The sequence below is a fragment of the Cetorhinus maximus genome, chromosome 1 (genome assembly GCF_964194155.1).
Source record: "Cetorhinus maximus chromosome 1, sCetMax3.hap1.1, whole genome shotgun sequence".
In the NCBI taxonomy this organism is placed as follows: domain Eukaryota; kingdom Metazoa; phylum Chordata; class Chondrichthyes; order Lamniformes; family Cetorhinidae; genus Cetorhinus; species Cetorhinus maximus.
In genome coordinates, this window is record NC_135879.1 from 178,376,456 (window position 1) to 178,399,977 (window position 23,522).

At 41.2% G+C, this 23,522-nt stretch overlaps 2 protein-coding genes across 4 annotated transcripts in view; both read right to left on the bottom strand.

The window, feature by feature from the left end:
* unc13bb (unc-13 homolog Bb (C. elegans)) overlaps positions 1 to 23,522 on the bottom strand; it is a 754,941-nt gene that overhangs the window by 204,928 nt on the left and 526,491 nt on the right. The window lies entirely within an intron of this gene.
* Positions 1,876 to 19,878, bottom strand: LOC144685626 (uncharacterized). Its single transcript, XM_078550345.1, has 2 exons — positions 19,751 to 19,878; positions 1,876 to 4,348 (listed from the first exon to the last, which is right to left on the bottom strand). Exon 2 carries the CDS (start codon positions 4,344 to 4,346, stop codon positions 2,016 to 2,018), a length of 2,331 nt encoding a protein of 776 aa, XP_078406471.1. The 5' UTR covers positions 4,347 to 4,348; positions 19,751 to 19,878; the 3' UTR covers positions 1,876 to 2,015.

Below are 23,522 nucleotides of genomic sequence, written 5' to 3' on the forward strand. Positions count from 1 at the left end.
GCAAAAGTGAGAGAGAAACAGATTGCAATTGGGGGAGCATTCGCCTGCAGGAAGCTTCTAACTCACTGGCCCATCTTACTGGTATTTTTGCTAATTGATCCAGGGGCCACATAGAGGGGCTTCATGGGCTGCAATGCAGCCCACAAGCCGAGGGTTGGACAAGCTTGACCTATGAGAACAAGGGCAGTAAATGTATGAGAACCTGCAAGTTTCCCTTACTTGGATATACATTGATGTTCCTTTACCATTGCTTTGTCAATATCCTGGAATTCCTGACCTAACAGCACTGTGGGAATACCTTCATCACACAGACTGCAGCAGTTCAAGAAGGCCCCGCCTTCTCAACCTCGTCTCTCGCCTGAGGTGTGGTGACCCTCAGGTTAAACTCACCACCAGTTGTCTCTCTCTAATGAGAGAGCAGCCTATGGTCCTCTGGGACTACGGTGGCTTTCTTTCTCAAGGGCAGTTAGGGTTGGGCAAAAATGCTGGCCTTGTCAGCAATGTCCACATTCCATGGACAGATAAAAAAAAAAATCAAAGAGGAAAAAGTAGATTTTTTAAACTATTAAGCATTAAGGATATTTTTTGTTGGGTGATTTACATGACACCAACTTCACTCATGCTTTGACAAAAACTTTAACAAAGAGAAAGGGAAAACATCTTCTGTTCCCCAAAGGGTCATATCCCAGAGGATTCGCTGGGGCACCCCTCAGAAGTCCCCAAGCAAGGACTTCACAGAAATTGCCTGGGAAGTTTCAACTTCCATTGGGCAATTATCCTCTGCCTGGTGCTGTAAAAATGGGGACGTGGCTTTGATTCCTCTGTCGATCCTGCACTGCACTGAAGGACTCCTAGAGCAGCTTACACTCCACATTTCTCAGCAGGCCCAGGTCAGAGGTCCAGGCAAGAAATGTGGAGCTACAGATTAAGGTAGGAAAATAGGAGTAGAGTGGCAACCTGACAGTGATTGCCACTCCATGGAAGATTTGGCCCATTGTTTGTGCAGGTTTCGCTGGAAATCCAGAGCTTGCTTATCATTTCAGGTATCCATGCACTGGAGGTAAACATTACCATTAAGCCAGCATTTTATTGTTGTACATTGCACTCCTTGTGCATTACAGTCCTTGTGTGATACTCCAATTCATTCCTTCAATTATCCCTACCTCACCAATTTTTAACATTATTCAAATAAAACCCAAATCTGGAAAGGCAAGATATACGTTATGCTCAAGTAGATAATGGTGCTAAATGTCACACGCCCTCCATTATATTTAATTGAAAGTTTTGTGATAACACTGCAATGCCATAGAAGACAATTCACCTTTTTAGGTACAAAATGCTATCTCTACTAGTAACTATCGTTGTAAAGTTGCTGAAACCAAATGGATTTTGTACAAATCATGGAGCAAATATTTTGTCATCAATGAAGCAAAGATGCCATAACTATTTGCTATCTTTACCTGAGTCTTCAAGACATTTTAGTTGATCATTTGCAAATGGCTTTGCAAATTACAGCTTTGGTGTCCAACAGAGAACTTCAGGCATGTATGGTTACATGCATGCGCAGTTTCTTTCTTTGCAGTGTACTGGTGGATGCGCCTGCAATCTACAAACATTTTGCACCTTCAGCTAGGTTTAAAGAACGCCCAGGATGTTGAGTGGTCACCCTACGCACTTTTTAAACCCAATTTTATGCTGCATTGGGGTTAGAAAAAATACAAAACTGCTTCCTTTGAGGAATTTTACAATGGCTGTCTCCAGAGTTAAATAAGATTGTGACTCATTTTGCAGTAATTCTAAAGTTGTACAGTCAAAGTACACTTATATATGATAATTGTGTAGGTGTAAAATGGTGTATTTTTGGTCATTGGTCTCAGTTATACTTGTATTGAAATCTCTAACTAGTAATCCTTTAATATTTAGCTGTAAAGTTCCAATTTCTAGCTAAAAAACTAATCAGTTTAAGGATCATAATGAACACAAGCTGATATAATTCATTGCTAACATGTACATTTTTAATATGTACCTGGTTCTCGTGCTTTTTGTCGATCACCGTACCATTGGTTGGCATTATGCTCCATTGTTTTTAAGGCTCTTTGTTGTCTCTCCTCAAGGACATTTCTGAAATTATGCAGGCATTTATTCAAGTGTTCTTTATCCCTGCACACTGTCTGTTGCATACTGGTTCTGTGTTCAAACGTATGTGATCGTAAAAATACCTTCTCTCGGTTGCCATTTATTTCTGGTCCTCCACAAAATGACAACAGCACTTGATCTTCAGAAGAATTTTTAGTCTTGCAAGTTAACCAGCTCTGTAGTGAACAGTCGAGTACTTCATGTTGGCTACAAGTAAAGCAACCATCAACTAAGGGTAACTTGTGATCTGCACCGGCTTCATCTATCAACCTGTTATGTTCTTCTTTTGCAGAGTCCTTGAATAGGTCTTTACTGCCATTTCCGTTTTCTCTTTCCAGATATTTCTTTCTGTAGGATTTTATGCTATTATTACTTGCTGCTGGATTCCAGGTGTTAAAGTCAGAGGAGTTGAAATTGAGCAAATCCTCATGATTCTGTGAATTTGTATTGTCTAATCCTGTAAAAGCTTCCTTCAGGGCAGATTTAAAATCCAAGATCCTTCTCCCTAACTTTTTCAAGTTAAATTTCACATCTGTTGAATTAATGTTTCCTTGGTCATGATCTCCAAATGTTCCCATTTTGTCAAAACTTTGCTCTGAAAAATGGCTCCATTCCTCATAACCAACGTGATCATTTTCAAACATCTCATCATTAAAGTTGCTCACCAATCCATCTCCTCCACTACATGACAATGAGATGTTATTGCTCAAGTTCTTTTCTCCTGTATATACTGTACTCAATAAACTTATATCTGCATTACTTTGCAAAGTTTCAATGTAGCCATGCACCTCACCATTGGGCAATTCAGGTACTTGGTTAGTAGATACAAGGTATTTATCCAAGAACGGGTCCACTGTTTGATTTTCAGAGCTCATTTTAAAATAATGTTCTTTCTTCTGATGTATGTAATAGCCCTCTTCTGTGCAATTTTGGCACTTACAAGGGCAGCTTTGCTCCAAGACAGTCAAATCTTCTGAAGACATTTCATGATATTCTATAAAGCCAACAAAGCATCCAGAAGTTTCTGAAGCACCTATCCTAGGTAAGTAGTTGATATCTACAATCTGATTTGTTACACAAGCATCAGAAAACCCATCAACATTTGCTGCAAGTGTCAATTCATATTCTTCAACTGATTTGTCAGGATAACTTTTTTCTCTATTGGCCAAGTTTCTTACCATTTTAATTTCTTCAGTCTTTCTAATTTTGAAAGATAATTCAACTTCTGAGCTACTTTCTATTCCATTAAGTGTGTTTTCACAAATGCAGAAGGTTTCATTCATGTGCTCTTTCAAATCTGTCTCTCTGGATGGTTTCATTGAAGTCAGTGAATTAGGACAGTATTTTGTAGAAGGTGCGTAAGTGGAAATTTCAATCCCCATGCTTTGCAACTGATGACATTTTGCACAAATAAGATCCCAGTATTCAGGACTAGCACAAGCTACCACAATGGGTCTTGGCTCTTCTCTCACATTTCTCATTAAATCCAATCGATAAGCCTCCTTGATATGCAGCAGCTGTTTAATGCCATCAAAATAATAATGTTTTAACAAATGATTATTAATTGTATCTTCTGTGTTTTCATTTGCTTCTTCAGGAATATTGTAGAAGTACAATAGCAAGTCATCTTGGATGTTTGTATTTCTGTCTAGTTCACACAAACCACTCGATGTCTGCAATCCATCCCGCAACCATTCTATTGTCTCGAACATTGCATCTAAACAACTGGACACTTCATCTGCAGATCCTCTTAATGAAATCAAATGTCTCCGTAAATCTGCAATTTCTTCTTGTATTCGATTAAGTCCCTGTAATTCCTTAAATATAAGTTCAACAATACCCTCTGGCTGGTGTGAAGTGTACTCATTCTGTAAGGGAGAGCTATAAGTAGCACCAGGTTCATCTTTGTTGTTCTGAACCATAATATAAGTTAACACATTGTCATTACTTAGGCTTTCAGCCAGGTCTTTATTGCAAAGACTTTGAAAATTATTGACCCATGACAGATCTGTCAACTCTATATTCTGAAGATCAGTCCCATTTTGTTTGACTGCATCTTGGTCTTTCGGACAATCACTTCCATTCTGTTCATTCTTGCACCAATCTATTTCAGTCAAGTCACTTTTTCTGTGAAGTAAATTGGAATCAGCTCTTTCGCAGGTGGAATTCATAGCTTTCTGATTGTCTGGCTTGAGGCTACACACGAACATATCTGTTTCAATTTCAACAGAAGGATGTTGGCAGTTTTTGGGCAACTGAACAAAATAACATTTTCTGCACTTGTTCCTCAGGCCAACAAAGAAGCGGATGGTTTTGTGTTTTTTCTTACTTTAGGGTCTTAGCCTTACATTTATATTGAACAGCAATCACAACATACTAATTTTTTCCTTCTAATCTGTATATTTCTTATCAATAAAACATTGTACACCATGTTTATAAGTAGAGCATGGAGGTCATTATTCTATAATGTGTCTGCTAACCAATTACCCAAGGGTGAGGTAGTGGCATAGTGGTATTATCACTGGACTAGTATTCCAGGGACTTAGGGTAATGCTCAGGGTACCTGGGTTCAAATCTGGCAGAAGGTGAAATTTGAATTCAATACAAGTCTGGAATTAAAAGCCTAATGATGACCCACAAGACCATTGCCAATTGTCTTAAAAACCCATCTGGTTCACTAATGTCTTTTAGATAGGAAGGAAATCTGCTGTTCTTACCTGGTCTGGCCTACATGTGACTCCAGACCCACAGCAAATGCTCTTAAATGCCCTCTGAACAAGGACAATTAGGGATGCCTAGCCAGTGATGCCCACATCCCATGAATAAATTTTTAAAAAATTACAGTTAACAATAAATGTAGAGAGATTTCCAGGGCACAAAATCCAAAATCACCTCAGCTTTTGGGTGCAGGAATCTCGTGCCCTCATCAGTTTGAAACAAGATGGGCAAAACATAAAATTTGTCTAACCACCTCACTTCCACAATGGTGGCATGAAAAGTTGTGGCCCCCGGCAGCCCCAATGTCCATGTCTGTGCAGGTACCCTCTGCACACACCAGGGGGCCAAGTAGCATTCTGGCAGCCTTTGCTACTTAAAGACACAGTCCCTATAGAAGACAAGTTGCATCAATGCACGGCAGGTTGCTGGATTTGCCCTCTAACACAGGAGCCATGTCACACTCAGGGAAGGAGAGGGCTCCCAGATTTAGTGACACCACTCTGGAGACAAAGAGGTTAAAGCCAGAAAGGAGGCAATATTTCCAGCAAGGGGCAAAAAGCCCTCCAGTTTTACCCTTAAAAGGGAGTGGGAGCACGAACAATGGGCATGAAATCAATGGCTGCTGCCCTCCAGGCCCAGAACTACTCAAATAGGTCCTCCAAGATCATCTGTGTCTGCATCAGTGAAAGACAGCAGCCTATCATCAGCCGTGCTGCAGTCATTGGGATAGCATTGTTTCGGAGCACTAGGCCTGGCAAGGGCACCTGCAAGAAAGGTACTAAGGGAATGCACAGGGGTGAGATTATTTTTGGAGTTTTTTTCTGTTTTATTGATATATTGCTGAAAAATGTTGTATGAAGGTTATTGCTGCTGCTGGCCTTTATTAAGTGAGCAATGCCAAGGGGTCTTTGTAATGGGGAGTCTGAAACGGGATGTATTTTAAAGGGGCGGAGGAAGTTCCTTTCAACAGCAGTGAAGGCCCACCCCCCCAGTCTCTCTCGCTCTGAACAGTTGCGGCCGGTGCATGTGATCTCCTCTCTTCCTCACTTTCGCCTTCTGAGGTAGCCTCTGGATCCCAAAGATAGTGGCTGGGCCCTGATAATTACGAGATTGTGGAGGACACAATGCTTATACTGCAGTGATCCCCGTCTGATCTAGGCAACAAAATCCTAGCAGACCAATGGCTTGCTCCACAGTGTTATGTGTGGCTCTATAGCTCTCATCGAGGGCCCTCTGGCCTCACATGGTGGGATAGAGGAAGGAGGAGTCATGAGCCACATGTGGGAAGGATATCTCACCTTCGAGCAGCTCACCTGTTGTCTGTCTTCGAGGCCTGAAGACAGAGGATAGTGCAGACTGTAGAAGGATGAAGGCATCATGTGTGCTTCCAGGTCAGTGGGCATTCACTGAGATAGTTCCTTGGTGAGGTCGTAAATCAATTGCAAAATGACTGAGTGTAGCCATTGTGGTTGCTGTATCACTCTCCGTTGATGTGGGGGCCTGTAGAACCACGTGTGTGTAGTTGTTGATGCTCTGTACCATCGAGAAGCCCATTATTCTGGCGAACCCACATGCCCTCTGATTCTGTTCAACCCCCCTCAGGGAAAAGAGGATGAAGTCTCCTCTCCCCCAGTGGATTGCCTCCTGGATACTTCTGTGGACAGCAAAATGTGACATGTTGCTAATGTCCCCAACTGGTGCCTCGAAGGAACTATTTGCGAAGAACAAAGGGTGATATTGATCTTACCAGGCACTGGGATAGCCATCAGCCATCCTTGCCTTGATTTGAGGATCCAGGTCTTCATGAAGGAGGTGACACAACTCTGTCACCAGCTGCTTTATAAAGCAAAGCCTCCTGAGGCACTGCTCACAGTTCGTTCTAAAGGAGGGCTGGTGCTCCAGGAAGGCCCTCTCAGGGTTTCACCTTCTAAAGAGACCCCTCCTTCTCTTCCATCTTTTCAGAGATACCCTTCTCTACCTATCCTGCTCAAACTGCAGAGCAAGTGGCACTGTAACTACTGCCCTCATACCTATGCAAAGCGATGTCATTTTCTCTCAGCCCTTCTGTGGTCAGCAGAAACTTCAAACTCCTCAAGCAACACGCCGCAGTGCTTCCACCAATTTTGCCTGAGCACAAGTAAATCAAAAGCACCTCAGTTGCAGCATGTTGATTAGCTCTTTCAATAGCTCCAGAACAGGGCCCATTTTGCTTGCTGACGCTTGATGTTACAGGAGTGAAGGAGGAAGATGTACCCTGCACATTTGTTGGCCAATTTTAGTATTCATGTATTGCATCAACGCGTTAGCGTCTGTGACATTATGATTTTGTCCTTTCAACAACTTCAGGTGCACACAGTGGAACACACATGGGTGATACTCCAGTCGGCTGACGCCAGAGGCACCTCCCGTGATTCTATGATGGAGGTATGCCACCATAGTGCTGCTGGAAGTGTTGCTACACAATTGAATTTCGTGCCCTGAACATCCCCAACCTTTTGCCTTTGTGCATTTGCTGGAGAATGGTTAGAAATACAATGCACACTTCCACACAGGCATAAAACAGCATGATGGAAACAGCAAAGTCATACATTCAACAATTCATGAAGACAATAATACAAACAATGAGTACATTGTGTCCTGGATAATAAACATGTATCTTACCAACCTGCAAACTTCTTGAAATATGTTAACTATTCCTATAAAGAAAGCTTACCATTTGGGGATCAGTGCAGAGAGGGTTTAATCTGAAATACAGCGATACTTTTGCTACCCTGCCATAGTGTAAAATGGACAAGGCAACCCAATCAAATTTCAGCTTGATCCCATATTTTAAATAACATCTGGGGCCACAACAGATGTGTTTGTATCTGTCACTGCAATTAAGTGAAACCAGTTAACTAGGGTTGTGAAGGTATAGCAGTTATCCAAAAAACTATAAAAGTGGAGGAATGAGGGAGCAAAATTTTTTAAAAGGAATACCATTTTTTCTGATTTGGGATATTTTCAATTAAAAGTACATATTTTTACAGTTAGATTATGAAAAGAAATACATTATTATCCAAAGTATGGCAGTTTGATTCTTACAAGTTAATTCAATTCGCTCATAATACAGCACTAAATATTAACTCAGTTTCTTTCAAATAGTCCTATTCATAAATCATTTAATTCAGAAAATAATTAAACGCTGTACTGATAAGTAAACAGATACTTTCCACAGAACAAAATCTATTTGTTCCTTTTAAACACATTATAAATAGCTTCTGGTAAATGAGTATGATGGGTGTTAAAAGTGCTTTGAGCATTTATTATGGTTGCTTGTTGGAAAAATTAAAAGAAATTTACCTTCCAAGTCCTCATTTCTAATCATCACAGTCTAAGTCTCCATTAATGACCTAGGTTACCAACTTTCAAATCAGTAATAATTTCTACTCCAACTATGTACTGATGAAATGCCAGCAGCGCAAACTCATCCTGAATCCAGCCGTGTGCTGACTAGCAGCCAGCTCTGAGCCTCTCTCACAGCGTATTAAAAACAAATATTCAAAATGTTAATTTTGTCGACCATCTGTTCCTATGTAACATACTAAATTTCTCACTTTTTGAATTTCATTTCACTTAGAAGAACCTCTAGGGAGATTAACTTCACACAATAAAAATAACTTGCACACCACTTAGGAAAAATGAAAAATAGATAAAATCACAGTCACAGAATAGTTACAGTGCAGAAAGAGCTAATTCAGCCCATTGTGCCTGCCACTCTGAATGAGCAATTCACAATGCCATTCTCCTACCTTCTCCCCATAACCCTGCACATATTTCCTTTTCAGATAATAGTCTAATTCCCTCTTGAATTATTTCAAGTGAACCTGCTTCCATCACACTCTCATGCAGTATAACAAGACCTTAACCATTCTCTGCGTGAAAAAGATTTTTTCTCATAAAGCTTTTGCTTCTTTTGGCAATTGCTTTAAATCCGTGCTCTCTCATTCTTGATCCATTCACGAGTGGGAAAAGTTTCTCCCTATCTACTCTGTTCAGATCCCTCATGATTTTGAATACCTCTACCAAATCTCTTCTCAGCCTTCTTTTCTCCAAGGAAAAGAGCCCTAACTTCTCCAATCTATCTTCATAACTGAAGTTCCTCATCACTGGAGCAATTCTCATGAATCTTTTATGCACTCTCCAATACATTTACATCCCTCCTAAAGTGTGGCCCCCAGAACTGGACGCAATACTCCAGCTGAGGCCGAACTAGTGTCTTACACAAGTTCAATGTAACCTCTTTACTCTTGTACTCGCTGTCCCCACTAATAAAGCCTCGATACTGTATGCTTTATTAACCGCTCTCTCAAACCTGTCCTGCACCTTCAATGACTTATGCACATATACACCCAGGTCCCTCTACTTCTGCACCCACTATGGAATTGTACCATTTGTTTTATATTGTCTCTCCATGTTCTTCCTACCAAAATAAATCACTTCACATTTCTCTGCATTAAACTCCATCTGCTGCCTTTCCACCCATTCCACTAACTTGTCAATACCCTACTGAAATTCTACACTATCCTCTTCACAGCTAATGATACTTCCAAGTTTCGCATCATATGCAAATTTTGAAATTGTGCCCTATACACCAAGATCTAGGTCATTAATATACATCAGGAAGAGAAAAGGTCTCAACACTGACCCCTGGGGAACTCCCCTACAAACCTTCCTCCAGCCTGAAAAACATCCATTAACCACTACTCGCTGTTTCCTGTCACTCAGCCTTTGCTTTTCTTATTTGCTTTTTCACCTCCCCTCTGAACATTCTATATTCAGCTTGGTTCTCAATTGTATTTTTTATCTGACATCTGTCATAAGCTTACTTTTTCTTCTTTATCTTAATTTCTACCTCTTTTGTCATCCAGGGAGTTCAGGACTTGTTTGCCCTACCTTTCCCTTTCGAGGGAACATGCCTTGACTGTGCCCGAACTCTTTCTTTCAAAGTAGCCCATTGTTCAGCTACTGTTTTTCCGGCCAACCTTCGACCCCAATTTATTCGGCCCAAATCTGTTCTGACTCCACTGAAGTTGGCTTTCCCTCAATTAACTATTCCTACTCTGGATTGTCCTTTGTCCTCTTCCTTAGCCAGTCTAAACCTTATCACACAATGATCACTGTTCCCTAAATGTTCTCCTGCTGACACTTGATCCACTTGGCCCACTTCATTCCCAAGAACCAGATCTAACAGCGCTTCCTTTCTCATTGGACTGGAAGCATACAGATGTAGAAAATTCTCCTGAACACACTCTAGGAACTCTTGCCCCTCACTGCCCTTTACACTACTACTATCCCAGATTTGGGTAATTAAAGTCACCCATTATAACTATTCTATATTTTTTGCACCTCTGTAATTTCCTTCTAAATTTGTCCCTCTACATCCTTCCCACTAGTTGGTGGCCTACAGGCTACAACTAACAAATATGTAAATTGAATATTTCTAAAGTTTGTTACATTTGATTAAATCGGTTGTGGAATTCAAGGTATTTTAATTTATACGTAAAAATTTATGAACTGTCTAAAGTCTAAATATATTCTACAGTATAAATCAAAGTCATTTGTGATTTGAAGCATTTACATGGAGTTTTCAGAAGCGAATGTAGGGCACAAAAACTGGGAGTGGTAAATATTTAGCACCTTGATTATCCCTTACAAAATTAGTTAGAGCTTTTTTAAAGGTAACACAGTAAAGGTCCTCTGTAAAATCCCCTTCATCTGCTAAATCATAAAGTAAAGTAACATAGACTAGTGATATTCATGCTATGGCCAACCTACCCCTTACTGTGGGCTTAAGCAAATATATTGCTCCTGTGCTGCTAGGTATATTAAGCAAGTGCAGATTTAAATTTAATGATGGACTTGAGAGGTTAGATATCTCAAACTCACATTCAGAAAAATGTTATTGAGTATATCTGATTGGCCAAAGTAATCTCCTCCTTGAACTGTATGAAATATGATTGGTCTATAATAGATCCATCACGAGCTACAAGTCCCAAGCATAAACTGATTAAATCCTGACAGTGCAATGCTCCATAATTCTATATAGTTGCTTCTTTGATGGTAACAATATGATAAACTACAACTATTGGGAGCTTCTGTTGTATCTGCTGTGAAATAATGATAGGAAAGAAGAGAGAAACATAGACAGAAAAAAAGAGAGTAAGGAAAGTAAGAGCTGGAGGAAGAAGAAGATAGTAAGGGGAAGAAAGATAGGAAGGAAGTCAGCATGCACAAAAGATCAAGATGGCATGCAAGCAAGTGAGTAGGTGGAGGAAGCAGGGAGGAGATGGAGGAGGTGGAGGAGGATAAGAGAAATATAGTTAAGAGAAAGAATAGGAAGAAAGAGAAAAGGCCAAGAGGGAATAGTTGGGCAAAGATGAGTTTAATGAAGGGAAGCAAAAAATGTGGGGAGGAAGAGAGAAAAAATGAAGATAGGAAAGGGAAGAAAGCAAAAGGAAGAGAGATTAATGATGAAATAAGCAGTAATGGAATAATTTGAAGCATATCAAACAAATCATATTATTCTAAATGTGCACCAATAATCAACATGGTCCTGTAGGCTATTAAATTTGGGCAGATTTGAAACTGACAATGCTAGAATCCCTTCTCTTTATTCCCAACGCATTTGATAAGGTACCACATCAAAGGTTATTGTGGAAAATAAAAGCTCATGGTGTAGGCACATATTGGCAAGGATAGAAGATTGGTTATCTAACAGGAAACAGAGAGTAGGCATAAATGGATCTTTCCTGGTTGGTGGGATGAAACAAGTGGTGTGCCACAGGGATCAGTGCTGGAACCTCAACTTTTTACAATTTATATAATGACTTGGATGAAAGGACCGAAGGTATGGTTGCTAAATATGCTGATGACACAATGATAGGTTGGCAAGTAAGTTGTGAAGAGGACATGTGGAGACTGCAAAGGGACGTTAAAATAAAGGCAAAATACTGTGGATGCTGGAAATCTGAAACGAAAACAAAAAATGCTGGAAAAACTCAGCAGGTTTGACAGCATCTGTGGAGAGAGAGACAGAGATAACATTTCGAGTCCATATAACTCTTCTTCAGATCTAAAGGGAGGTAGAGATATGGTGAAATATCTACTGATTAAGGGGGATGGAACCACTGAAGCTGGATAGAAGGCCAGCAATAGGTGGAGGCAAAGGAGAGAAGGCAAAAGATGTCATAAACAAAAGGTCAAGGAGTTGTGAATGGTGGTGGTACTGGCTAAATGAGGTGCTAATGGTGACATTAAGAAAGCAAAATGTGATAATGGCCAGACCAGGGTAAGCACTCTGGAAAGTGACAGATGGCCCAAGTCGGGGTTGGGTGGGGGGAGGAGACGGTGGCGGGAAGAAAGATCGAAAATAGGCTAAAAGCTGGGGATAAAACAATGAATGAAAATGGAAATAAATTTTAAAGATAATAATAATGAAAATAAGTGGGGGAAAAAATAATAAAAATTGAAAAAATAAAAATGAATATGGAAAAAAGGGGGATGCTAAAGTGGGGTGGGGATGGAGGAGAGAGTTCATGGTCTGAAGTTGTTGAACTCAATGTCAAGTCCGGAAGGCTGTGAAGTGCCTAATCGGAAGATGAGGTGCTGTTCCTCCAGTTTGCATTGAGCTTCACTGGAACAATGCAGCAGGCCAAGGACAGACATGTGGGCATGAGAGCAGGGTGCTGTGTTGAAATGGCAAGCAACATGAAGGTCTGGGTCATGCTTGCGGACTGACCGGAGGTGTTCTGCAAAGCGGTCACCCAGTCTGCGTTTGGTCTCTCCAATGTAGAGGAGATTGCATTGGGAGCAGCGAATGCAGTAGACTAAATTGAGAGAAGAGCAAGTGAAGCGCTGCTTTACTTGAAAGGAGTGTTTGGGCCTTTGGACGGTGAGGAGGGGGGGAAGTAAAAGGGCAGGTGTTGCACCTTCTTTGATTGCATGGGAAGGTGCCGTGGGAGGGGGTTGAGGTGTTGGGGGGATGGAGAAGTGGACCAGGGTGTCCTGGAGGAAACGATCCCTATGGAATGCTGATGGGGGGGTGAAGGGAAGATGTATTTGGTGGTGGCATCAAGCTGGAGTTGGCTGGAGTTTCCTCCACCATTTCTGCCAACTCCAGCATGATGCCACCACCAAATACATCTTCCCTTCACCTCCCCTGTTGGTATCATACAGACTCAAAATGTTATCTCTGTCTCTCTCTCTCCACAGACCTGCTGAGTTTTTCCAACATTTTTTGTTTTCATTTCCATAAGACCATAAGGCCATAAGACATAGGAGCAGAAATTAGGCCAATCAGCCCATCGAGTCTGCTCCGCCATTCAATCATGGCTGCTAAGTTTCTCAACCCCATTCTCCCGCCTTCTCCCCGTAACCTTTGATTTCCTTACCAATCAAGAACCTATCTATCTCGGTCTTAAATACACTCAATGACCTGGCCTCCACAGTCTTCTGTGGCAATGAATTCCATAGATTCACCACTCTCTGGCTAAAGAAGTTTCTCCTCATCTCTGTTCTAAAAGGTCTTCCCTTTACTTTGAGGCTGTGCCTTCGGGTCCTAGTCTCTCCTACTAATGGAAACATCTTCCCCATGTCCACTCTATCCAGGCCTTTCAGTATTCTGTAAGTTTCAATCAGATCCCCCCTCATCCTTCTAAACTCCATCGAGTATAGACCCAGAGTCCTCAAACGTTCCTCATATGTTAAGCCTTTCATTCCTGGGATCGTTCTCGTGAACCTCCTCTGGACCCTCTCCAGGGCCAGAACATCCTTCCTGAGATACAAGGCCCAAAATTGCTCACAATATTCTAAATGTGGTCTGACCAGAGCCTTATAAAGCCTCAGCATCACATCCCTGCTTTTATATTCTAGTTACAAAGGGACATTGATAGGTTAAGTGAGTGGGCAAAGATCTGGCAAATGGAGTATAATGTGGGCACATGTGAAATTGTCCATTTTAGCAGGAAGAACAAAAAAGAAGCATATTATTTAAATGGAGAGAGATTGCAGAGCTCTGGGATTCAGAGGGATCTGGGTATCCTAGTGCATGAATCACAAAAGGCTAGTATGCAGGTACAACAAGTAATTAGGAAAGCTAATAGAATGCTATTGTTTATTGTGAGGGGAATTTAATGCAAAAGTGGGGAAGCTATGCTTCAGTTGTACAGGGCATTGATGAGACCACATCTGGAGTGCTGTGTACAGTATTGGTCTCCTCATTTAAGGGTGTAAGTGTGTTAAAAGCAGTTCAGAAAAGGTTTACTAGACTAATACCTGGAATGGGCAGATTGTCTCATGAGGTAAGGTTGGACAGGCTTGGCTTGTATCCACTGGACTTTAGCAGAGTAAGAGGCGACTTGATTGAAACATATAAGGTCCTGAGGGGTCTTGACAGGGTTGATGTGGAGAGGATGTTTCCTCTTGTGGGAGAATTTGAACCAGGGGTCACTGTTTTAAATAAGGGGGTCACTCATTTAAGACAGAGATGAGGGGATCTTTCTTTCAGAGGGTCGTGAGTCTGTAGAACTCACTTCCTCAAAAGGCAGTAGAAGCAGAGTCTTTGAATATTTTCAAGACAGAGGTAGGTAGATAAGCAAGGGAGTGAAAGGTTATTGGGGGTAGATGGGAGGTTACAATCAGATCAGCCATGATGCTTTTGAATGGTGGAGCAAGCTCGAGGGGCCGAGTGACCTAATGCGTATGTTCATATGGTTAGTAACCTTGCACTAAATTATACAGAGTAGTTGTTTTGGAAGTAGACTAGTAACCTAATGCTGCAAATCAAACGTCACCAAAGAAAGTGATGAAATAATTTCATAATGACATAATAAATTATTCATGAGATAATTTGTGGGCTAGAGCCAGAAAAATATGACTCAACCCTTCACGTTGTTTGAAGAAAAATCAACTAGTTCATTACATCATTCTTTAAAGGGGGCCTGCCAGTCCTGTTTGGTCTGGTCTAAATATGAATCTAATCTACAAGGTATAGTTGATTCTTAATGCCCTCTGAGGTGACGGGACAAATATTAAGGAGGTGCCAATCACTACCTTTTCAGGGCAACCAAAGTGGGGCAATAAACATAGGATGGTCCTGCCAGTATGTTAATTGCATATTAATTGTGGTTAATTGCAGGCAGGTTATGGGCATTAACTGGGCTTTCACTTGTGCTCCTTATAAATTAACATAGGCTCGAACTGTGGTTGTTGGGTTAGGAGGTACTTGCATGTCATCTGTAACTGTGCATACAAATCCCTATAAAGTGTGTCAAGATTGCCTTCAGTTATGTCCACGAACAGGCTTTCTGGATCATAACACTGCATCCCTAAATACTGAGGTCAATTGTTTCAGTTATATGATGAGTTATTACAAATATCCATCTTCCTAATTTAAATTTTCTCCCCTTTTCTAAGCCCCACATGCCACATCAACAACTTGCATTTATATAGTACCTTTAATGTAGTAAATCATCCAAAGGCGCTTCACAGGGGCGTTATCAAACAAAATTTGACATTAAACCACGTAGCAATATTAGGGCAAGTGATCAAAAGCTGAGTCAAAGAGGTAGGTTTCAAGAAGCCATTGAAAAAAAGAGAGCGAAGTAGAGAGGTTCAGGAAGGGAATTTCAGAGTTTAGGGTTTCAAGATCCCAGCTGATGTTCATACTGGACAAGTCAGATCCCAGAGTGAAACCTGGCTTGTTAGATCTTTATTTTTCTTTGAAACCATGGAAGAAAGTGTATTCCTGATTTTTATTGTTCCACTATTGGCAGAACAAATTCACAGGAGTCTGCTATTGAACTTTTAACACGAAGAATAAAATATTTATTAAAACAAGAAAAATTAACTATATTACACCGGACACAAAGGTTGGAAAGATCTGAATACAAACATAAGATGATGATTCAATGTCCCAACATTTCTTTACTCAGCAATATCTTTACAGACACATAAACCAGTGAAGAGTTACCACAAGCTTGACACAAAGGCTCCTTACTTGGGACTGACACACATGCAAACAATTTTTTTCGGTGAATTCTTGAGTATTCACTTGATGTTTCTCACCCAACTTGTATCTCTCCCCAAGACACCTAAAACCACACTTTAAACTCACTATTGCTCCAGCTGCAAAGCAAACACGAGTTTCCTACACTCAGTCTCCCAGTAGCCTTGTAGTATTTCTTATCTCAGAGAGCTGAAAACCCCTGACTTCACTCTCTGACACACACTGAACTCTTCCCTGTCTTTCTCTGCGTCTGTGTCAGTTGACCATTGTCGTTAAGCAACAACCTAGTTTTTTCCTATTTGTATTTTGTTTCCCCCAAGATCACTAAATGGCTAACCCCTTTTTAACCTATCTCTTTGACTTCAGGGGTTGTAAAACTTTATTAAAAATGTACATATATAAACAAACCCAGAAGACTAACCTTTCAGTTACAGGTCCACCCAGACTTCTAGGCACCAAGGCTCATACAAAACCTAAGTGAAACTGGAACCACTCAACATTCCTTAACACAAAAATACATATATATAAAAATTCAACTTAAAAATTATACATTGTTCATCACAACGGCTCAAGGTCTTGGCTGCCAATGGTGGAACAATAAAAATCAGGGTTACACAATAGGTCAGAACTAGAGGAGCACAGTGACCTTGGTGGGTTGTGAGACTGGAGGATGTGTTGGAGGTGGGGAGAGTCAAAGACATGGAAGGGTTTGAAAATGAGGTAAATGATGAAATATTGCAACCAACTTCCGGGAGTTGCCTGGGGGTGGCCTTGTTGATTTATCATTCATTGTCTGTCCCTAGGAAATATTTTGCCATTTTTGCCAGGTTCCAATGAAAATCTTGGTGAGTTCATGCCTTGACCTTGTGGGAAATCACATTGCCTATTTTCTCAATATGAATCCTTACTGTAGGAACAATGCCATTCACAGTGTCAATTCTCTTTAAAATAATCAATTATAGAGGATAAATAAAATAGAAAAAAATTTGGTCAGGCATGAACCATTTAAAAAAGGGATAAGGAGCAGATGATGGGGAAATTATTTTTTTCCCCAGTGTTCATTTGCTTCATTAAACTTTAGAGTTTAATGGTACTCCCAAGGGTTTCTGGGAATAAAACTTATCATTCCTTCACTTTTGCCCCTGCTTCCCTGAAAGTGCTGACTGTTGTTGGAGGACAGTTCACAGGCAGCAGTAAACTTCTGTTAACTCATTCAATTGGCTATTATCCACACCCAGATCAAGAGTGAGTTTCAGTAGGCTTTCAACTGTCAATGTGTCATAACCTAATCAGATCCCATTTTCGATTGTTGTTCATACACCTTCACTTTCCAGCAAAGGCAGTGGGGAAAGGAAGTCATTGAACAATATGCAGTCGCAGGAAGCTTAGCCAATTTTTCTTTCCCTAACCCAAGAGTACTGAGGTATCCCAAAATGATGTGCCAGTTGAAATTTATAAGCTTAGCATAAGCTGAGATTTGCATCTGATGCCCTTCTAGTGTCTACACTACAAACTCATTGTACTTACTATCTGAGGTACCAGGCAGCCCTAGAAATGCATTTTTATATTCCACAGAACTGAAGAAGAGAAAAGCATACATTATTCCCAAAGCTGAAGTTAGTTTATCATATATTAGTGCAAAACCTCACTTTAATTAATTGCAGGAGTGTGAAGAAAAGCCACTAAGCTTACAAATTTGAGACATCCTGGGATAGAAATTCACTTTAGGTGATAGCGCAAAACAGGCAGTATGGCACCTGCCACCTTCTATGTGCCTCACCCAATATTCAGCTCCACTGAAGTTGATGAGGTACTGCCCTTATTGCACTTCTACCTGAAGATGAATTTCTGCCACTCTTGACTCCTGAGTTTGAATTCTTTGTATGCATACTCTGAATATTGATGTTAACGTAGAAACATAGAAACTAGGAGCAGAAATAGGCCATTCGGCCCTTCGAGCCTGCTCCACCATTCATTATGATCATGGCTGATCATCCAACTCAATAGCCTGCTCCTGCTTTCTCCCCATACCCTTTGATCCCCTTCGCCCCAAGAGCTATATCTAACTACTTCTTGAAAACATACAATGTTTTGGTCTCAACTACTTTCTGTGGTAACAAATTCCACAGGCTCACCACTCTCTGGGTGAAGAAATTTCTCCTCATCTCAGTCCTCAATTTATAGCCATTCAGGTAATAATCTGCCTTCCTGTTTTTGCTACCAAAATGGATAACCTCACAGTTATCCACATTATACTGCATCTGCCATGCATTTGCCCACTCACTCAGTTTGTCCAAATCATACTGAAGCATCTCTGCATCCTCCTCACAGCTCACCCTCCCACCCAGCTTTGTGTCATCTGCAAATCTGGAGATATTACATTTAATTCCCTCATCTAAATCATTAATATATATTGTGAATAACTGGGGTCCCAGCACCGATCCCTGCAGTACCCCACTAGTCACTGCCTGCCATTCGGAAAAAGTCCCGTTTATTCCTACTATTTGTTTCTTGTCTGCCAACCAGTTTTCTAACCATCTCAATACACTACCCTCAATCCCATGCGCTTTAATTTTACACGCTAATCTCTTATGTGGGACTTTGTCGAAAGCCTTCTGAAAGTCCAAATAAACCATGTCCACTGGCTCCCCCTCATCAACTCTACTAGTTACATTCTCGAAAAATTCCAGTAGATTTGTCAAGCATGATTTCCCTTTTGTAAATCCATGCTGACTCTGTCCGATTCTGCCACTGTTTTCCACGAGCTCAGCTATTAAATCTTTTATAATGGATTCTAGAATTTTCCCCACTACCGACGTCAGGCTGACTTGTCTATAATTCCCTGTTTTCTTTCTGCTTCCCTTTTTAAATAGGGGGGTTACATTAGCTACCCTCCAATCTTAGGAACTGTTCCAGAGTCTGTAGAATCTCAGAAGATGACCACCAATGCATCCACTATTTCTAGGGCCACTTCCTTAAGTACTCCCAAAATTGTGAAATTTCCTTCTCAAGAAAGACTACATTCAGATGAATTCAAATATTCATCTATTTTCCTCAAAATGATTTCCCTCTACCAACAGGACGGTGATAGAAGATAGGCTAAATAAAGCATTTTTCATTTCTGCAATAGCAGTGACAGTATTGATTAATAATACTGTGAAACTTTACATGATTTACAATGCTTTGATTAAAACTCTTCTGATCTGATGTTATGCTTTTCAGATACTGAGTTATTTGGTAGTTTCTCTGTCCTACATTTAGAAACTAGTTTCCTTTAATCATCCATACAATTTTTGAAAATTAATATATAAAATTAGATTAAAGTTTCAAAATTGCTATTAGCAATATGAGCAACTAAATTCTTAATGTATCCATATGGCATTGCTTTGTCACAAGTATGAACCCACTTAAAATAATAGTTTAATGCCCACACTATACACGAAAACATCGGAATGTCATGTAAGCATATTAAATATCTGCCAACTAATATTGCCAACAGTAATTTTTTGGATAAAGTTATCAATTCACTGCTAGCTACGTATTACCATGACTGTTTTATTGCAACCATTTTTCTTAATGCTTTGAATAATACCACCTGAACGATTCAACATTTTTAAGGACCAATGTCAGTTAAATGTTTTCTCATTTTTTAAAATCTTTCTGCACTGTAATCAACTTCTGTCTAAAAATATAACTGAATGAAGTAATATGAATAGTAATCAATTCACAACAATGTCTAATTAACATAAAAATGAAAAGCATGCTGTTTGTTTACATAAGATTTGTGTACTAAACAAAGGTATACCTGTTACTTTCTTCTTTCCACACAAGTAAACAAGAATTACCTACATTTCGAATTTGTTCAGAGTCTCATCTCCCAAAAAACTCTCGAAAAATCTTTCAATTGCTGTGAAGCTAATCCATCAGTTGGAGTTGCACTCAGATACAACCTTGACATCTACAATATCTCTATGAACTCTGTGAATGCTGTCCAATTCAATATATCACTCAGCAGGATGCATTTTGGGCTATTTTCTTCCTCCCCAACATGGAGCTTATACAACAGCTGGCTATTTTCTACCTCATTATCCATGGTCAACTTGATATTGCCTGATCGTGGGATGGATGGTGTCAATTCTTCTCTTAAGGTCTGCCTCCTGCCCAAAGCACTACACTTTATCTGAAAGCACTGACTGTGCTGGGCAACTGCTAGCAGAAATTCAAAGGGCCAGTACAATTAAGCTGTCAGAACTGACTTGCTTCAGGAAGAGGAGTACTCAGAAAATTGTACAACAGGTCTTTGAATAATAAACCATCATTTCTGTCTTCCATCAAAGTCAATTTGATTATGCTGCTTAAAATGTAATTATAATGTAGACAGAAATAGTTAAACAATATGCCTATTATCTTTTTGTTACAATTACAGGGTGGCAGATTTCAATAGGCTGGAATTTTGGATCTAGCATACAGGAACAGAACTGTAAATAAAACAGCCATAATAGGCCAGGAGCAAAGTGAAAAAATTATATCTGCTGTTCTCACTTTGTAACATATTAAATGAACTTCTTTTCTGCTTATTCACACACAAAAAAAAAATCAGAACCCACCAGGTATTAAAACTCCACTCTAACTGATGCATTATTAAGGGTAAAGTAAGGAAAATAATTTTTAAAAATACAAGCAGCAAACGATATACATATTTCCCTGGCAACACTCTGCTCTTCTGACGCTGGCCTTTTGTGCACATTCCCTTCTTTTTGGCCCACCATTGGTGGTTCGTACATTAAGCTGTCTAAAACCCATCCTCTGAAAGTTTCTCCCTAAATCCACCAGCCTCCTCACCTCTTTGAACAAACCTTCGGTCACCCTTCACAAAATCTCCTGATTTTTGCTTGGTGCCATTTTTATCTGATCATATCTTTATGAAGTGATTTGGGACGATTTTCTACATTAAAGGTGACATACAAGTGCAAATTGTAATTTGCAGTTGCCTATTTCCAGTGCTGATCGAAACTCCAAGCAGCTTCAGTGGTGCTGGATGACTGGACTACCCATGTTATCAGAAGAAGAAAATGCCACAAAGGTCAGTGTATTTTTTTAACATCTGGATCATTACAATTTGGGAAAGGTAGTAGGCAAGGTATACTTGTCTTGTCCTGCCATACTTCCTGTATGTCACTGGTATAACAAAGTGACCCCGACAATTGAATGAACGGGTGCTTGCTATTTTCACCCTTGGAATTGTATGTATGTAGGGGAAGAAGTAAAATATAACAAAGACATTTTCAATGTGTGATATTTTATAAACTATGCAAAAAATTTAGCAGGACCCTCTCTGAGTATATTTTGCTTTTCTGATGCTATTAATAGCATTATCTCACTAGAAGAAGAATCAAGGGGAATAAACTCTGTCTTGCCACTAAGTTCGTTTGAGCACAAATACACCTTGAAAGTATATACCGCTAGTATACAGATGCCATGATATTGAGAACTGAAAGCATTCCTTTTATCCACTACACCAAAAATCAAATCTAGCTTTTCCTTGCTACTCAATTAATTAGCATCTAGATAGTCACAGAGCGCCATAATCTGTCATTCCACATTGTTTTAATGACCATGATATTCTGCAGTGATCAATTCTGCTCAATTCTGATCTGCATCAAATATCCAAATCTTCTTGAACATCAGGGATGGAAAATGTGAAACTTGCGCTGAAAATGTCTGTTTATCCTTAAATGTCTTATCATACTGCATTATCTTCCACTCCAGCTGGTCTTTTGCCCTTGTCATTATGGATCATTGCCAGTACGTGAGCTTTTAACTATCCCTGCCATTATCTTTGAATTTAAAACCCATAAAATGAAACCTGCATTTCAGAAAAACTCATGCTAACCAGCACCTGTTTAGAAAAAAAATCTAAGTTTTTCAACTATTACCTTAGTTTGAATGCACCGGTTTGACTTTCAAAATTTAGTCATCAGTGCTACTGGTCAAGACATTATTTAAAATATTGAACATATGAACATACGGGGGAGAATTTTTAGGTCTGCGGGCGGGGGCGGGGCCTGCTCGCCGACGCGTAAAATGACGCCGGGTGATGTCGGGCGTGCGTCCCGATGTCACCCCGCATCATTTAGATTTTCAGGTTGGCGGGTGCTGCCAACGGCCACTTAAGGCCATTAGTGAGGTACTTAAAACACTTAATGGACGTGCGCGTCCAACCTTAAGGTTGGCGGGCAGGCGAAGAGCCCAGGCAGCCTTCAGAAGAAACATGAGACCTCATCCACGGCGGGATGAGGTTTCATGAGGGTTTTAAAATCTTAACATACTCTTCAAATAAAAGTAATGGACATGTCCCAGCTGTGACATGTCAGTAAAATTTTTTTTATTCTTTAATCTGTTTTCCACATTTGAGCCGATCTCCCTGAGGCAGCACTTTGCCTCAGGGAGATCTGTGCACTCTTGCACCCATGCGCGAAAGAGCGCACTCCTGGCTCAGGGAATTCCCCCCCCCTGCTCATACAGGGAGCGCACAGCGCTTCCGGGCGCACATCACGCTGGGTGGGCCTTAATTGGCCTGCCCATGTAAAATGGCGGCACGCCCCCGACTGGGGACGCCGATCGGGAAACCACCCGCTCGCACCGGCTCCCCTACAATCCTCCCCCCCCGACTGGGGGGAGGATCCTGCCCATGAAGCAAGAGCAGAAGGAGGCCAATCAGCTGTTCGAGGCTGCTCCGCCATTCATAAGATCATGGCTGGTCTGTTGGTGTTTTGAATTCCACATTCCCATCTACCCCTGAAAACATTCGATTCCTTTGCCTAAAAAGAATCTACCTACCTCTGCCTTAAAAATATTCAATAACCCCGCCTCCATTTTAAGTGCTTTTAAGACAAATGGGGCAGGATTTTCCCTTCATCGGTTGGGCGCGGCAGGCGGGCCCGGGAGCGGCCGCCAAATGGACTGCCGTCTGCGATCGGGTCCCGACCGCGATTCCACGCAGCGCGAATCGCAGCTCCACACTGGCTGGGTAGGACCATGCGGGGGCCTGTTGGCTGCCGGGTCCAATGGCATCCTGGCGGCCAGTTTAAAAGCAGACCAGGCAGCCCCTGCAAGGCTGCCATGGAAGACGTTCCCTGATCCAGCACAATAGGCCTGAGTGCAGCTGGACACGACAGGCGGGAGGGCAGGTCAGGTGGGCACTCAGCCCCCGATTTTCTGATGAGTGCCTCGCTGTCCTCCTGAAGGAGGTGGCTTCCAGGAGGGACACCCCTGTCCCCAGGGAAGGGAGGAGCAGGCCACCGCACCTCACCAAGAGGGCATGGGAGGGAGTGGCAGTGCTGGTCAGCAGCGGTGACATGGTGTGCGTTCCTGGGTGCAGTGCCGGAAGTGCTTCAATGACCTGCTGCACTCAGGAAGGGTGAGTACCATTTTGGCACGGGTCAGTGTGCAGATGTGTTAAGGTCTGGCTGTCCCCCCCATGGACCTCAGGGGTGCTAGAGTCTGAGTGCCAACTGAGCGCCGGAGCTGGCCCAGGTTTTGAGCCCTGGCTTCTTGGGCTGAGTGCCTTGCGGCTCGAGGGCCACGACTCAGGTGTACCTTACCAGATGCTCCTCAGCTG